This window comes from Silurus meridionalis, chromosome 2 (genome assembly GCF_014805685.1).
Source record: "Silurus meridionalis isolate SWU-2019-XX chromosome 2, ASM1480568v1, whole genome shotgun sequence".
Taxonomy (NCBI): Eukaryota; Metazoa; Chordata; class Actinopteri; order Siluriformes; family Siluridae; genus Silurus; species Silurus meridionalis.
Window position 1 is genome coordinate 6,503,895 of NC_060885.1, and position 18,699 is coordinate 6,522,593.

Below are 18,699 nucleotides of genomic sequence, written 5' to 3' on the forward strand. Positions count from 1 at the left end.
CCTGTGTCTTAATGTTATATCTTGTAAAGATCCATGCAAATGAGACAATAAGTTCAGTAATGGCTCTAAATTGCAGGCCATCACTCATTTATGAATGAAATTCATATATTATTTTAAATATCTCTTTCGTAAATAGATAAACATCAAGATTTTATCGTAATGTGTAGACACTGGTAATGGGAGTGGCTTGTGTACACTTTTCTAAAAATGTGAACAGTTAGGGCACAGACCCAAAGGAAATTTCACAACAGAAAAGTGTAAAGCCACTCAAGGCATCTAAAGGTAAGATTAAAGTATGTAATAAAGAAATGTAGTTTGGAATAATTGATAGCATGTTATAGAAAAGGATTTTGAGGTTATTTATGGCAAGTTGTTTTTTTCTTCACAGCTTTAAAAATGATTAAAACAAATCTGCTCATCAGTACACTGATCTACCCAAATCTTATAATGATCCTCATGACTAGTCAGACTCTGGCTTTTATGCCTGCTTTGTCAAAACCAATGACACACCAGGACATAACCCGAGTTGCAGTTTTACAGACAACGGCCGATGTGTGCAGATCACGAGCACTCCAGGAGGGCTGGAATTTTGTTATGGTGACTAATTAATTATTAATAATAATATTAATTATTAATTCAAATATAAAGTTATTTGTTATAAAACTGTATTTGTATATATGACTGTCTTATTGCAGCCAAACCCGCTGACGGTGAAGTCAGTGGCAGAAAGCTGTTACTCGTCCGATTCAGCCAAAGATTTTCAAAGTAGCCTTAATAAGATAAATCATCACAATGCCTGGGTCGATTTTTGGAATTTTTTTACTCCAAGTTACCATTTTGACAATGAGATGTTTTTAGCTGGACGGAAACTCATTACAGACGGAGTCTCTGTTGTAAAATACAGTGTGAAAAAGCAAAGCTATCAAACTGCCAGAGCGGCACTTGGTAAAGTTCTACACACTTTGCAGGTATGGTATTAAGTTACTGTAGAATAGCAGCATTGCTAGTTACTATATTAAAGATATTATATAGCATTTTAATTTTTATTATTTAAATAAATTAAAATAGAATACACTACATTGCTACAATAGCTATAACTACTTATTCTAACATGAGTTAAATTCGTCATTCTGGGTAAATGTCATATATATTATAATCACACTCTAATAAACAAAGCCGCTTTGAGACAATATCCATTGTAAAAATCACCATAGAAATAAAATTGGATTGTAAATTTGAATTGAATTAAATATGCTGTGATTTTGTTGGAATTCTGACCCTTTTTCATGTCTTTTTCTAAGGATTTCTACAGTCATAGTAACTGGATTGAACTGGGAAAGACACAACCATATTCTAATCTGATTAAACCAGACACACTAATTGAAAACATAGCAGGTAAATAAAGTGTGTAGGTGTTTCTCTGTTTGTGTTTCTCTGGGGTTTTTTTTATTAAATGTAAAATACATTTCTTTCAGTTTGTGTTTGCTATTAAATATTATACATTTGAAAAGGCAAAAAGTATTTTAGTACCAGAAAATACAAACTGCTGAAGAAACCTGGTTCAACTGACAGTCTAACTCTGTATTTTGTTGCCAGTAATTCATTCCTGGAGTGGGGATTATTTCTACTGTTATGTCCACAAGCTCTAGGTTGATGTCAGGCAATAACATTAATAGTACCGTAATTTACGGACTATTAAACGCACCCAAATATAAGCCGCATCCACTGAATTTTACAAAGATTTTTATTTTGAACATAAATAAGCTGCACCTGTCTATAAGCCTACTACACTGTTTACACTGAAACTAATGAACTTTACACAGGCTTTAACGAAAGACAGTGTCTGTTACACGGCTTGTATCTAAACAGTAGCCTACCAAGAAAGTCATTGTTCACTGTCTTCCTCCTTCCTTTCACAACTATTTCTCTCTGGAGTTTATCTTTTGGCATCGTCGTGCGTTTAAAAATCACCATCGGTGAATCTTTTCTCCCGATGCCGTGCAGCTCAGAACACAGGTGAAGTGTTTTTTCATGCCCGGTTGTTTTCAGTGTGACGAATGATTCGCATTTCCTGTAGACAGTCCGAGTGAGCGGCAGGTCAAACGTCAGAGGAACCTCATCGATATTTATGATGTGGTGCGGCCCGATTCAGTGGGAGCGCATCTGATTTAATATAAAGAGTTTCATTGGTTCACCTGAACCCGTTAGGCAATTTCATTGGTCTAATGTTATGGGGTTCAGTTTTTTGGCTTGAAGCTTGTGAAACCGGGAAAAACCCAGAAAAAATCCATAAATTACCCGCTTCATTGTTTAAGCCGCGGAGTTTAAAGCGTAGGGAAAAAAGTAGCGGCTTATAGTCCAGAAAATACGGTAAATGTGTAATAATATCAATTAAAGACTTTTAAGGCATCAACTAATCTTATCAATGTAGCTCCACTGACTATGATTAATTTAAATGTGCTAGATATTGTGGCAAAAACAAGGATGGGGCAGATCAGCAAATAATATCGATATGTGGAAACAGTTCAAGGTCAAATAGGGTGTGTGTGTGTGTGTGTGTGTGTGTGTGTGTGTGTGTGTGTGTGTGTGTGTGTTATAAAGTCCTTCTGCTGGGAACTGGGAGGAGTCTGTAATTGTTTTCTAGGCAGGGGCTTCTGGGAACCGCAGTCCGATAGGACACAGTCTGAGTGGTCATGGCGCACTCTGGTGGTAAATGGCAGGAATGACAGGGGCCGGATACATAACAGACACAATAACAAGGCTTAGAATAAACAGGGGTATAAAGACAAATTAATCGTATGCTTTGCAAAGAGCTACTAAATGAATGCCTTTTTATATAGCGTGGAAACCAGATGTGTTCTCAATCAGTATGAGGTATGAGTGCTTGCAGTCTGTTGTGTTAATTGAGCATAATGAATGTTAGCAATTGGGGAGCAAAGATGGACTACACTTTCAATAAATCAAATACCATTATATTGACTATGGTTGACACTAGTTTTTGACACCAACTGCCTAACATATTATATGGAAAATAAATAAAATTTTACTGCACTGTTATGTACTGTATATGTGACAAATAAAGGCATACTGATCCAAAAAGTGGTGCAACACAGAATATATAAACAGGCCAAGTTTTATTGAATGTCTGATCTCATGCAAAATCGATTTCGTATTTGTTTTGACAGATTCTAAAACCTGCAGTCAGTGCAGTAGTAGCGACTGCATAGGAAACATCCTGGAGATGGTCATTACACAGAATAAATTAACATCAGGATATTTTGGTTTCTTCAAACCAAAAGGTAATGTTGTAAATAGATAAAGATACCAGTTGATGTTATTATTTATACTGATTTTTCAACCACAATGAAAAATGTAAATGTTTATTTCATCTTAAGGAAAGTGCAGTCATGGAGGACTTGCTGATCCATCAAGTTGGTGGCAAGGAGGAATAAATAAGGATTCTTCCTCCTCCAGTCACGGATATCTACATTCTAAGGCGGCATCAGTAGCCACTGCTGCGACCAAAGAACTGCTGCAGGACATTCGAGCATCAGTTGGAGATTCTGAATTTCTTAGGTATCCAAGATTGTGTAAAACCAGATTTAAGAAATGATTTAAACAAACACACACATATGTTGTATATACTGTGTTCTTGTGTGTTTAAGTAGCTGTGGAATGTCCATTTGCCTCTTTAAGAAGTCATAATTGCAGTTATGTCCTCTGCTTCCTCTTTAGCAGCCAATGTAAGTTTATCTGCTCAGTAGTACTGTTATGTGCATAAGACTTTTTTCTTCATCCTTCAGATTGATGGGACTCACTCAGTCTTCAGTGCTGTGTTTTGTTATTGACACCACTAGCAGCATGTCTGATGACATTGCGGAGATCAAACGAGTGACTTCATCTATCATTGACAGTAAAACTGTCACAGAAGCTCAACCTTCAGAATATATCCTCGTGCCATTTAATGACCCTGGTAAGTTTGATTCCTTTGATGCAATTTAACAGGAATATCAATTGTGCTTGATCTCATAATGCAGCCTCCAGTGAATAAATCTTTTATAAATTAATTTTGTACTAATTTATAATCCTTTAGTTATATAGTAGTTAATGTTGTGAAAGCTCCATTTCACTTTTGTAAAGTTAATTAATTAATTTACTGTTTTCTTCTTTCAGATTTTGGACCACTTACAAGAACTACTGATCCTATCGTATTTAAAAAGAAACTAAATGCACTTACAGCTAATGGTGGAGGAGATGCTCCTGAAATGAGTCTGTCAGGACTACAGGTATGCGTATGATACGATAGATTGGGTGTTCTTTTTGTCGAGTTTTTGTTTACTGTTATACTATATATTTTTCAGAATGAATGTCTGCTTTTGTTTTTGAAACTAAATACAGTTTTAGTTTTAATCACAAAGTTGATTTTTGTTTTTTAAGTTCTATCTTTTCTGTACAGTCTAGCAGTTTAAATTTTAAATGTACCTTCAGCTGTGTTTAAAGTCATGTTAAGTTCATGAAGTAGGTTTAATGATTTTCACCAAAATTTCCAGTACAATTGTATCACAGATTATAAAATGAAAAACCTGAACATTCAAAAGGGGGACATGTCTGGTTGTTGTTTCCTTGTACATGTACATTCACTTTTAACTCCACAATCAATCTTTCTTTCTTGAAGTATTTGCAGAGAAATTGAGAAATTGTCCTCTACATCATAAACACACTGTGACATTTATTTGAATCAATTCAGATAGTTTTATATAAAAACAAAATCATGGTAGCTACATAGTGTTAAATTAGCTCAATCAATTAAAATTCCTGTTAATATTTGGTAACACGTTACAATAACCTTACATAAATAAGCATGTACTAATATGTCAACTAACTGTTACTTTATTATGAACTAATGATGAATTAAGGCATATATTAATCAAGAACTTACCTTAACTATGTTAAGCGAGAAATTGGAGGCGAAAGCCGAAGTAAAAGCAAACAGAGTTTATTGCAATACAGGGCTGAGCCAAACACAAACACTCGCCTTAAAGGTGAAATATCCGGGGGGTGCCCTCCGGTAGCGCGGCCCACTAAGTCCCGAACTGAAATGAAAGGCAGTCTGTAGATTATCCACGGGTGTGCTTGGGAGAAGCGCGGCGCTAAACAGCACACGGGAGAACGTGGAATGAGCAGCACATGCATTGAGATAATAACAAACAAAGAACGTGGGTGAGTAAGAGGGTTTATCAGCGTGCGTGAAGAAGAAGCAGGGTGCTCCCTGACACCACCCCCTTCCCCAGGGGTGGCACCGGATGCCCTGAGCCTGCGACGAGGCCGGCCCATAGCCCGGGGCGCCGGGCGTCGTGGGTGAGTGGCATGGAACTCCGCCAGCAGCGTCGGGTCCAGCACGTCCTGCCTGGCCACCAAAGACCACTCCTCTGAGCTGTACCCCTCCCAGTCCACCAGGTAATCGAGGCGACCCCCGCGCTGCCGGGAATCCAGGACCTCCCGGACCGTGTAGACCCCGGGCTGATCTACGACCTCCGGCTGGACGGGCGCCGCGGGGTCACCTGGAGGGCGAGAGACAGGCGAGACACATGGCTTTAGTAAGGACACGTAGAATGTAGCGTGTATGCGGTACCTTGGTGGCAGCTCCAGCCGATAGGACGCGTTGCCGATCTGCCTGGAGACCCTGAAGAGCCCAGTGAACCGGGGGCTCAGCTTGCGGCACAGCAGCTTCAACCTCAGGTTTTTGGTCGACAGCCACACCAGGTCCCTGGGGCGGAAGCGAGGTGACTCCAGACGCCTTGTGTCAGCGTGCCTGCGGGTGTTGCGGAGGGCCCGCCACAGCTGGGTGTGAGCCAACTCCCAGACCCGGTTGCTCTCCCGGAACCAGGCATCCACCGAGGGCTCGTCTGGCCATTAGAACAGGGGTGGTTGGAACCCCAGCACACACTGAAAGGGGTGAGGCCCGTGGAGTCCTGGTGGCGTGAGTTCTAAACATACTCCGCCCATGGCAGGAAATGACACCAATCCCCCTGGTCCTGGCTGCAGTAAGTCCTCAAGTACCTGCTTTACCCCTGAGGAGAGAAGTGAGGGGAGCGGGGATCTGACTGTAACCCCGGATGAACGTATTCCTCCATCGCCCGTTGGGAAGTGCGGCAAGCAGGCTGGTGTCCATGCTAGGCAAAATGCTAACCCTAGCCGGCTGGCTCTTCCATCCATTATTCTTTCCAACGTCTGCTCCCTGGACAATAAACTGGATTATATCCGACTCCTGCAAACCACACGGCGAGAGTTTAGAGACTGTTGCGTCTTTGTGTTCACGGAGACGTGGCTTAGCGACAGAATTCCAGAAGCCGCCATTCAGCTAGACGGGCTAACCGTGTTTCTAGCCGACAGAAACGCAGCTCTGTGCGGTAAGACTCGTGGTGGTGGCGTGTGTGTTTATATCAACACGGAATGGTGCAAGAACTCTGTGCTTGTTTCATGCTACTGCTCATCGCTAGTGGAGTTTGTGACTGTTAGATGCATACCTTTTTATTTACCACGGGAATTCACCACTGTTTTCATTGTCGGAGTGTACATTCCTCCCAGTGCTAATGCTAAGGAGGCACTGTGTGAACTCTGCGGCGCTATTAGCAACCTACAGAATGCTCACCCTGACGGATTGAAGCAGGTGAAAACCTGGCCAGAAGGAGCTACTTCTGCTCTTCAGGACTGTTTTGAGTGCACTGATTGGAACATGTTTAGAGAGGCTGCAACCAACAGCGATTCCCTCAACTTGGAGGAGTACACATCATCAGTGACCACCTACATCAGCAAGTGCGTTGATAATGTTACCATCTCCAAGACCATCACTACACGCTCCAACCAGAAGCCGTGGATGACTGCAAATGTGCGTGCGCTGTTGAAACTAAGAGACTCTGCCTTCAGAACAGGGGACAAGACGGCCTTAAAAACAGCAAGGGCCAAACTGTCTCGTGCCATCAGAGAGGCGAAGCGCGCACACGCGAAGAAAATCCACAACCACTTCCAGGACAGTGGAGACATTTGGCGCATGTGGCAGGGCATCCAGGTAATCACGAATTACAAGACCACATCACCTGCTTGTGACCGTGAAGCCTCCCTCCAAGATGCGCTGAATGACTTCTATGCCCGGTTTGAGGTACAGAACAACATGAAGGCGAGGAAGACCATCCCTCCTCCCACTGACCAGGTGCTCTGTCTAACCACAACTGAAGTGAGAAAAGCTCTATGCAGAGTTAACCCACGGAAGTCTGCTGGACCTGACAACATTCTTGGCAGAGTGCTCAGGGAATGTGCAGAACAACTAGCAGATGTCTTCACTGACATCTTCAACATCTCCCTGAGCAGCAACGTTGTTCCCACGTGCCTCAAGACAACGACCATTGTTCCCGTGCCGAAGAAATCGACTGTCTCCTGCCTCAATGACTATCGTCCTGTCACGCTCACTCCCATCGTGATGAAGTGCTTCGAGAGGCTCATCATGAGGCACATTAAGACACAGCTTCCACCCTCCCTGGACCCCATGCAGTTTGCGTATCGTCCAAACCGTTCCACGGACGATGGCAACTCCACAACCCTCCATCTGGCCCTCAACCACCTGGATAACAAGGACTCATATGCACGAATGCTGTTCATTGATTTCAGCTCAGCATTCAGCACAATCATTCCTCAGCACCTGATCGAGAAGTTGAACCTTCTGGGCCTGAACACCTTCCTCTGCAACTGGATCCTGGACTTCCTGACTGGGAGACCCCAGTCAGTCCGGATTGGGAACAGCATCTCCAGCACCACCACACTAAGCACTGGGGCCCCTCAGGGCTGTGTGCTCAGCCTACTGCTGTTCACTCTGCTGACTCACGACTGTGTAGCAATGCACAGCTCGAATCACATCATCAAGTTTGCCGATGACACGACCGTGGTGGGTCTAATCAGCAAGAATGACGAGTCAGCATATAGAGAGGTGGTGCAAGGGGTAACTGCCTGGTGTGGAGCAAACAAACTGTCTCTGAACGTGGACAAAACAAAAGAGATGGTTGTGGACTCCTCTGTGTAGATTGTCAAGAGCACCAAATTCCTTGGTGTCCATCTGGCAGACAACCTCACCTGGTCACTTAACACCAGCTCCATCACTAAGAAAGCCCAGCAGCATCTCTACTTCCTGAGAAGGCTGAGGAAAGCCCACCTCTCTCCCCACATCTTGACCCTGTTCTACAGAGGGACCATTGAGAGCATCCTGAGCAGCTGCATCACTGCCTGGTTTGGGAATTGCACCGTTTCGGATCGCAAGACCCTAGAGGGGATAGTGAAAACAGCTGAGAAGAATATCAGAGTCTCTCTCCCCTCTATCATGGATATTTACACCACACGCTGCATCCACAAAGCACACAGCATTGTGGACGACCACACACACACCCGTCACACACACTTTTTACACTCCTACCATCAGGAAAACGGTTCCGAAGCATTGGGCCGCCACAACAAGACTGTGCAACAGTTTCTTTCCCCAAGCTATCAGGCTTCTCAATACACAGAACTGAAACAAAACTCGCACTCACTCACTCAAATGTGTGTTACCAAACTGTACAACCTGGACTAAACACAATCATCACTCATCTCGATCCACTCCACCACCATTTATTTATTTATTATTATTTATACTCGCAAGTTTGTATTACAGTATAATGTTTACATGCTGTCTTTGCACCTTTGTATTACAGTATAATGTTTATATGCTGTCTTTGCACCTTCTTGCTGCTGTTTGTTTGCACTACATTGTTCTGTTCTGTTCTGTTCTGTTCTGTTCTGTTCTGTTCTGTTCTGTTCTGTTCTGTTCTGTTTGTATGCTCTCCTGGGTATAGTTTTTACATTTCTCCTTGCACAGTACTGTGTAATCAAGTATACAGTAGGTTTACTAGTCGGCACTATACTTGGTTTTTTGTTTTTTGCCTTGTCTTGTGTTGTCAGTTTGCACTGTCTGTCTGTACTGTTGTTTGTTTGCACTGTTTGCACCAGGTTGCATTTGATGCACTTTATGTTTTTGTTGTAGCTCTTTGCTGTTGTTGTTTAGTGTAGCACCAGGGTTCCGGGGAACGTTGTTTCATTTATACTGTGTACTGTGTACCACTGTGTATAGTAAAAATGACAATAAAAGCCTCTTGACTTGACTTGACTTGACTTGAGGGGGGAGACGAGTAGCTGCCTGGGCACAAAACACGTCCCCGAACGCCTGGTACTCCTCGGGAATCTCTGCCTGGGTCGTGGTCGTGGCTTCCTCCACCCTTGTGGCACCCACCATGGCTGGGAGAGACGTGATCCTTACAGTGTGGACTCCATTCCTGTCGCAGGGGTCCCAGGAGCATTTTGGGGCATGTTGTTGCGACCAGGACCTCCCTAGGATCACGCTGATGGTTGAGTCGTCGAGCACCATGAACCTGATGTCCTCATAATGGAACAGCCCCACCTGTAGAGTGACAAACGGCGCACAGTACCTCACCCAGCCCCAACCCAGTGAGCGTCCCTGGATGGTCTGGACTGCTAAGTCCTGGGAGCCCCTCTCTTGGGGGAGCCGTAGGCGGTCGAGGCAGGCTTGAGAGATGAAGTTCCCTGCCAAGCCGGAGTCAATCAGAGCCCGCATGGGATAGAGACAACGGGAGTTAGAAGTGTCGCGGTAAGTTTAGACAAAGGAGATATGTCTGTAGGAAACTCTACAGTACTCACCGTACGTACAGGACATGTGGGGCATCTGGCGATGGAGTGGCCCGGGTTCCCACAGTACAGGCATTTACCGGCGGCCAGGTGACTGTTCCTTTTCCTTCCCGGACAGCCTCTGTGAACCTTGCTGCATCGGTTCGGTGTCGGAGACCGCCGCGAGTCCCGGTTGGGCCCCTGAGGGTTGTGGCATGTTGTTGCACACCGCCAGATGTTGTGAAAGGCCAATGGATTTTCTAATGAAGTCCTTCAGTCCCACCGTGTCCTCATGGATTGCCATTGCCTGTCTAATATCTGAGGCCAGACCCAGCCGATATACACCTAGTAGTGCTGTCTCGTTCCAGCAACTAGATGCCGCCAGGGTACGGAAACGGAGGCTGTATGTCTTGATGTCATCATTCCCCTGATGCAAACCGAGCAGCAGGTTGGCCGTGGTGAGGACCCCGGAAGCGGCGCTGAAGACTTCTAGGAGGTGCGCGGTGAACTGGGCGTAGGCGTTATCACTGGGCTTACGGCATCCCACAGTGATTGAACCCAAGCTAGCGCTCTTCCGGAGAGAAGTTAGATGAGGAACGCTGCCTTGGACCGAAGAAGTAGGGTGCTCCCTGACAAACTACACCATGAGTTACATGAATTCATGTGTGAACAATGACTACTTTAATTACATTAGTACATGCTTGTTAATTAATGTAACTTGCGCTATGAGAAAGAATATGAATTAAAAGTGCTCTATTTAAAATACATTACAAACACCATTGGATGGTGCTGAATTATCCTCCTTATGGAATACACAAAGGGACAATAATAAACACCTGTTTTTACCTGATTATTCATACTTTTTCATCAAATCTACCCACCATGAGGGGTTACAATGGCCTGGGCCTCAAGGCACTGCTTCATTCTCCTTATGGGTGAAGTACCACACCAACATGTATTTATTAAGCAGACATGACTTTCTATGAGGATTATAATTCAGGATAATGTATAATGTTTGTATGCACTTTTAATTCATATTCTTTTTCAGAGAGCAAATAGTTCTAGTAGGTGTAGTTAAGGTTAGTTCTTTATAAGTATATGCCTTAACTCATCATTAGTTCATAATAAAATAACATTTAGTTTACATATAAGTACATGCTTATTTATGCCCTGCTATTGTAAAGTGTTGCCTAATAATGTTTTAGATCATCTGAACCAAGTACATGCATCAATTTTGTTTCAGCTTGCTCTCACTGGATCTCCACCGGAGATGGAGATTTTTGTTTTCACCGATGCTGATGCAAAAGATAAAGAGTTGACGAGCACTGTGCGAGCACTAATTGAGAGAACAAAGTCCCAAGTGAGTGCATGCAAATGTTACACAATGCATATAGACACAAGATAAGTACTGATTCTTTTATCTAAAATTAAATAAAATATAAATGATCAAAACTTGATTATTTATTGATTATTGATCAAGACTAATCATTTAAACATATAAATAAGGACTCGATTAAGTGTACAAAGTACTTATATAATCTTCTTTCTTTTCCAATCTGAAGGTGACCTTCATGCTAACTAACGGCTTTAGTTCTCGGCGTCGCAGGAGTGCAGTGCCCGTAGATGGCCAACAGCAAGTGCTTAATGAGGTCTATAAAGACCTGGCGGAGGCCTCTGGAGGACAGGCTATTGAGGTCACCAAAAAAACACTGTCGCAAGCCACAGATATTATTGCAGCTACCTCCAGATCTACACTGGTAAACAAAGAAAAAATATAAACATGTCTCAATCAAACATCCCCTGAATTAGCAGCCATTTTAGGGTATATTTCTGCTTCACTGGGCTGTACATATGCTGTATCTCTGAATAATTCAGTGGATGTTTGTGAAGATGACTAAAGTAACATCATTAAAAAGTTTGTTGTTTGTTTTTTTAGTTATACTATTCTGCTTTTCTTTTGTTAATCTCAAAAGCACACAGAAATCATTCCAGCTAGTTTATCTTCCTCATTTTGCCCACATTAGTGAACAATGCAATCAACTGCAGGGGTGAACAATCTTATCTGCAAAGAGCATGTATCGCTGTACGTTTCTGTTTTAGTTACAATGAGCCTCAGCCGTCCACGACCCTGTCGCCGGTTTAACACTGTTTCTTCCTTGGACCACTTTTGCTAGATACTGACCACTGCAGACCGGGAACATCCGGCAAGAGCTGCAGTTTTGGAGATGCTCTGACCCAGTCATCTAGACGTCACAATTTGACTCTTCTCAAACTCTAAATCCTAACGCTTGCCCATTTTTCCTGCCTCTAACACGTCAACTTTGAGGACAAAATGTTTACTTGCTTCCTGATAAAGCCTACACACTTACAGGTGCCATGATGAAGGGAAAATGAGGTTTCTTTCTTTTGGCTTCTCCCATTAGGGGTCGCTACAGCGGATCATCCGCATGTTTGATTTAGCACGTTTTTACACTGGATGCCCTTCCTAACGCAACCCTTTCCATTTATCTGGGCTTGGGACCAGCACTAAGAGTGGCTGGGGTTGGTTCCCTGACCCGGGATCGAACCCGGGCCGCAGCGGTGAGAGCACCGCATCCTAACCACTAGACCACCAGGGAACTAACAATACAGTTAAACAAGTTGGCCAAACAAAATTGCTTAATGCTGAAAGTGATCCATTGAATCACATGGAAATACGTTCTATGATTGATTACATTCTAAGTAAATTTACATTAAAAGGTTGAGCTTCAGCAAAGTCGACTTTGAAACATAAGTGCTCACCATTCTATATTCTATATATATATATATATATATATATATATATATATATATATATATATATATATATATATATATATATATATATAGAGTGCTCTAGTTTGGTAAGAACAACAATTTGCAGCATCAAAGACTCTATACATCCTATTTTGGTATTTAGTCATGTAATAAATTATTGTGTTATACACTATATTATGTTATTTGTTCTTTGAATGCTGATGCTTTGTTTTTAATTTAATTGCATTTTTGAACTATGTAATGTATAGAACTATGTCTCAGTATCATATATTTCAGCACACATGCCAAAACTGTCTCAGCATATGTGTAATATGTGTAATGAGTTTTCTGTTTTTTTCAGGTCATTATTTTTCAAGCGATTAGAAACCCAGGCAAGCCTGAAAACTTCCCAGTTTTTGTGGATTCTTCTGTGAAAAACCTGACAATTTACATAACTGGCAGCTCACCATATTACACCATCACCAGTCCTTCAGGTGTATAAATTGTTATATTAAGTCATAATCTTTTTCTGAGACCACAACAATGATCAAATCATTAACACTGAATATATTACAGTACCATTCTAAGTTTTGTAATGATACTATTCTCTAAACCAGGAGTCTCACAGAGCAGCACTGAACTCATTGGCAGTTTGGGAATCATTCAGAAAGTTGGTAATTTCCATAAAGTGCAACCAAGTATCACAGAGCAGACTGGAGTGTGGCTCTTCAGTATTAATTCAACACAGTCCTACACCATCAAAGTTGTTGGTAAGATGAGATACGCTTGTAGCTAGTTCCTGCCTTGTTGTGAATAAATACATTTTAATTGTCATTTCTATTTTTTTTTTTTTTAATCCAGGTCAAAGCGACATTGACTTCCTTTTTGAATTCATTGAATTGTCCCAAGGGCCTCATCCAAGCTATACTGTATTAAACAGCAGGCCTGCAGCAAGTAAGTGAAAAACTAAGTCATAAATAAAGTTTTTATTATAATTAATATGTCATAAATAAGCTTGTTTTTGAAAAATGAATATATTTAAGTTTCTACTTTCATTCAGACAATAATATCACCTTGTTGGTGACCATGGTTGGTGTGGACAGCGTGAGGCCAACAGAGGTGTCTCTGATCCAAGCTTCAAATTCAAACTCAGTAAATGGGACACTAGAAGAGGTATCCAGTGGACAGTACTTGGTGACCTTTAATGGCATCCCAGCGGGAGAGTTTACGGTGCGTGTAGTTGGACAGCTCAGTTCTACAAGATCTTTAGGCAACACCTTTCAGAGACAGACACCAACTCAGTTCCAAACATCAACTGTGACCATTACGGTAAGAAAATTCCCAAATGTATTACTGCTACCACCACTATTACCACTACTACTACTACTATAAATAATAATAATAATAATAATAATAATAATAATAATAATAATAATAATAATGGTTAACATTTCAATGTCACAATAATAATAATAATAATAATAATAATAATAATAATAATAATAATAATTCAAATATTATAAAATAATTATTATAATAATAACAATGGTTAACATTTCAATGTCACATTAATAATAATAATAATAATAATAATAATAATAATAATAATAATAATAAAATAATAATTATAATAATAACAATATAATAACAATAATTATTATAATAAAAATAATTATAATAATAACAGGCATAATTGCAATATACTGGAGAGTCAAAATTGCAACACATTCCAAAAGTTTCCTGAATCATATTTATTACGCACACAGCCCAGTTGTTTAAGCATTGCAGTTTGTATCTGGTGGTTGTGAGTTCGAGTCCCGGCCATACCAGCCTGCGATTCTTGGGCCCTTGAGTAAGGCCCTTAATTACCTGTTAATGTTCAAAGCAAAATCTGATTTGCTCAACGTTCTTTGTGTACTTATATTTATTGTCTGTATTTACTTTCTTTCCAACATAAGACTCAACCTGTTGGAACAGCGGAACCAGGAAAGCAACTGATTCTGCCGTTCACAGTGGCAACCAGTGGCCCTGGAGGACATTTTACTATCAGTGTCAACAATGATCAAAACTTTGACACTCGCTACAATCCATCTATAACTGTCAATAGTGGGGACAGCACGAATGGCACAGTAACTCTGACTGTACCTAATACTGCTTCCTCTGGAACTGATGTCACTCTGACGATACAGGCTGAAGCAACTGGTGGAAGCGACTCCAACTATGCTGTGCTGCGCATTGCTGTTATAGCTCCGGTAATTATTTATATTACATTTAGCATTCCAGGATTTCTTAATTTCTTAAAATGACTTAAATTATTAGATTTCATAGCAGACAAAAATCAATGAAGAAATAAATCTCCATACCACTGCTACTCTAAAATTAATTTCCTATTTGAATGTGAATTTGGGAAAAGATGTTATTGTAACAAAACGTTATAAATGGCCAATAAAAATGATTGTCAGATTATTTTTAGAATATACAGTGCCTGTGGAAAAGAATTTGGAAACATCAGAATTTTATTTTAGTTGTGAGACACACATGCATGATCCTTTTGTTTATATGCAACAAACTAGATAATTTAACTTTATTAAGATTTACTTTGACAAAACAAAAAATCCTTCCTCAGCAAGAATAACAGTTTTACATCCAGACAGTTCATTTCCCCAAACAATCGGGTGAAGTACCTGCCTTTTATAAAAACTTGCCAAAGGTGTCTCCGACATTTCAGAATTGATAAACAATTACATTTACAGCCTTTGAACTCAATGAAGGTTAGAATTACTACAGCTGCTACTCAATGCTGCTGCCAGGTATTGGGATGTACTGCCATGGACACAAGTCATAGTCTTGAAGGTGCAATCGGGCATGCCTGAACACACTCCAAGATACATAATAGGAACAATTTTGTTGCATTATTTTTGCTAAGCGAGTCTGTGGTGTAAATTATGGAAGCCTGTTTCCGCCACTGAATAAAAACATTTTAAAAAAGGTTATTGCAATTATTTTTATCTCACAATTCTAATTTTTTTTCTCAGAATTATAGTCATACTTTGTCATTTACAAAACTCGCAATTCTGACTTTAAAACTCACAATTCTGACTTTTTTCTCTCAATTGCGAGTTTATATCTAAACTCGCAATAACCAGTTTTTTTGTGGTGGAAACAGCCTTCCATAGAAATGGGTTTCCATATCCATATGTTTCCTATAAACCTTGCCTGATGGGAAATTTTTTAAGCTGTTTCTGGGATCAGCATCAGAAAATGTATCTGGCACACAAGAAACTATGAAGGAAAAAAAACTTTGCAAACCAGTGTTTCTAACCTGGTTGATGCTTTTATGCTACACCACATGAATCTTCATCTTAATGGTTTTTTTTGTGGTACCAAGACTTTAAAATGCAAAATACTTGTGGCTGAAATACATGTAACTACAACATTTCACAGTAATATAGACATTTCAGAGACTGCCTTTAATAGCATGTGTGTTCTGAAGATAATGTGTGGCAAATTGTCTTGTAAATAAACTATTTTTCTTCATCTCTAAGGTAACAGATTTTACTCCTCCAGTATGTGAGGCCGTTAGCTTGAATGCTAACTGTTCAGGCAACTGTAGCCTCTCCACATGGTACCTCACTGCCAACGTGACTGATAGAAGTGGATCAGGTGTTGAGAATGTAAGAGTCCTCTATGGAAACGGCAACCTCAGCACCACCACTGTGCTCAATGACAGAGGTGTGAACGTCACTATGGTCATCTACAGCTCCTCCTGCTGTTCCTCAGACCTGGAACTGGTTGTTGTGGATGCAGAGGGAAATGTTGCTACCTGCTTTACGACTTCAAGAGCTGCAAAAGAAATCACAAGTGGTACCACTAAGCGAGGCAGCACTAATGGTGTAAAATGTTGCCTGTTTCTCCTGGTCTTGTATTATCTTTGGTCTGACATTTCCAGCCATATGTAGTTCTTCCCCGAGCACAAAGCTGAATGCACAGAATTGGAACACTGACTACACCCAAGGCTTCCTCACTCAGTACCTTTACATCCACTCTTGTGGCCCAATGAGCACAAACCTCCACAAACACACTTAAAAATCAGTTGTCTACAAATTATTGTGGTCAGGTGCCGACAGACTTTTGCCCATATAGTGTATTTATGTTTAAAAGCAAACAATCAGAAACTGCATTCAAACCTGAGAGGAAATACTAATGGTCTGTTATTTACTTAATGGCATTAAATTAAGTTTTGCTAAGTTTGTTTAACAAAATGTTTTAAATCACTGATTTGTCTGTGATTGACTATCAGTGACATTTAACTTTAAGAATCAAAATCTAAATCGTATTTTATTTTTTTCCGCTTTTATTCTGCAAGCACTAGGGAATATCAATCAGGGTAAAATGTTTGAGTCTTTTGTTGTTACAATGTTTTATGCTCATATGTAATACAGGATTATAAGGTTTTTGTAATTAAGCATTCATTAAAAAATTTACGTTTATATATTTTTTTAAGCTGGATCAGGTGCTGGTACTAAACTCCTAAGGGATTTAGAGTTGATAAGTAAAGCATCAAACTGGTAGACAAAGATTGATTTATAGCCATCTATAGGTATAAAGTACTGTATGTATTATATGTACTGAATTAAAATTTCTTTTTTTGTGCATTTTTCCCCTTTCGATTGGCATAAAATAAACAAAAAAGCTATGAACACTGATGTGCCTTCATTTTGGAAATGCCTTAGCAATTATTGAATTCATAAGGAATCTCAGTTATTATCAAGATCCATGTTTGGCCTCAAACAAACTCTTTTAGGCAATTTAACAATGGCTAATATGACATTTGTCATACTTTAATGGGTAGAATATTAAGGCTACACAAGCTAGCAGGAGCTAGTATTATGGGAGGTGGTAGCCTCAGTGGTTAAGGCATTGCACTTTGGATATGGTGGTCATAAATTCTAATCCTAGCACCGCTAATATGCATTAGTTTCGCTACATTGTTCAGAAATAAAATTGCATTAACCTTATTGTACAGTAGGTTGCTAGATAGATATGAGAGGTGCACAAATTGATGAGAGTCATGGCAACACTTTAAAAGGTTAATACTTCACCAGACTAAATAACACAAGAGGAGGAATGTGGTAGCTCAGTGGTAAAGCCATTTTGTTTTGGATAGGAAGGTCATTAGCCTAGGGAAAGACCCTAAACCTCATCTGCTCACTGTAATTTGCTCTAGATAACGATGTATGCCATAAATGTACAAATTTTACTCTAAAAGGAAAATTATTACCACTGGCCTTTGTAAGGGATCAAATATGAAGCTTTAAGGATCCTCTTAAAACGCACAAAGCCTGGCGTTTGCACCACTTAAACACACTGAGGAAATGAAGAAATCACATAAAGGGGCAATGGCGACCTCTAGTGTCCAAAACATAACATAACATGTTGTAGTAAGCTAATATATATATGGACAAAAGTTCGGACTTTTCCAGCCATATGTAGTTCTTCCCCAAACTGTTACCACAAAGTCAGAGACACATTGTATAGGATGCCTTTGGATGCACTCTATGAACATATGCTTTACATTGATTGAAGTAGAAGATCTTGAGTGGCCGTCTATAAAGTTCTGAACTAGACCCTGAACACCTTTAGGAGGAATTAGAATGCTGCACCACCAAGCCTCTTCACCTCACCTTAAATTAGTAAATGACTTTACTATTATCCTTGTAGATGAAAAACCACAAATCTCCACAAGCACACTCTAAAATCTAGTGGAACATCTTCCCAGCAGAGTGAAGGTTAGAAGAACAGTAAATGTTGACAAAATGTAGAACGGGATGTTCATAAAGCACATACAAATCATGTGGTCTTGTGTTTATAAACGTTTGTATATATAGTGTATTTGACAGAGAGAGTGGGAAAACACAAAGGGGCAATGGAGACCTCTAGTGTCCAAAACATGACATAAGAAATGTGATGTTCTTGCACATCACATCACTGCATGTCATTGCGTTAGATTTTTAAGATTAATAATATAAAATCAAGAAAGTTGTAAAATTATCAGGAGCTTTACAACAATCAGCTTCTCAACTTGTCCTGAGGCTTTATTTTTAAGCTTGGTGAAGATTGTTTTTTTATTTTTGTGCCACGTTTTTATAGGTGTAAAGGGGCGGCATAAAAAAAAAACCACCATCTTTAGTAGTTTTATTATTATTATTAAATAATATT

General features: G+C 40.3%; 1 protein-coding gene across 1 annotated transcript; it reads left to right on the plus strand.

Annotated features, from left to right (window-relative positions):
* The first annotated feature begins 231 nt into the window (after nucleotides 1-231).
* On the plus strand, nucleotides 232-17,149 carry LOC124402105 (von Willebrand factor A domain-containing protein 7-like). The gene is made up of 16 exons (XM_046874777.1): nucleotides 232-282; nucleotides 389-597; nucleotides 696-968; nucleotides 1,302-1,395; nucleotides 3,186-3,299; nucleotides 3,396-3,576; nucleotides 3,804-3,973; nucleotides 4,174-4,286; nucleotides 10,949-11,065; nucleotides 11,268-11,462; nucleotides 12,842-12,974; nucleotides 13,098-13,250; nucleotides 13,342-13,434; nucleotides 13,541-13,809; nucleotides 14,439-14,732; nucleotides 16,026-17,149. The coding sequence occupies exons 2-16, from the start codon at nucleotides 397-399 to the stop codon at nucleotides 16,437-16,439; spliced, it is 2,814 nt and encodes a 937-aa protein (XP_046730733.1). The 5' UTR covers nucleotides 232-282; nucleotides 389-396; the 3' UTR covers nucleotides 16,440-17,149.
* The last annotated feature ends 1,550 nt before the right edge of the window (nucleotides 17,150-18,699 follow it).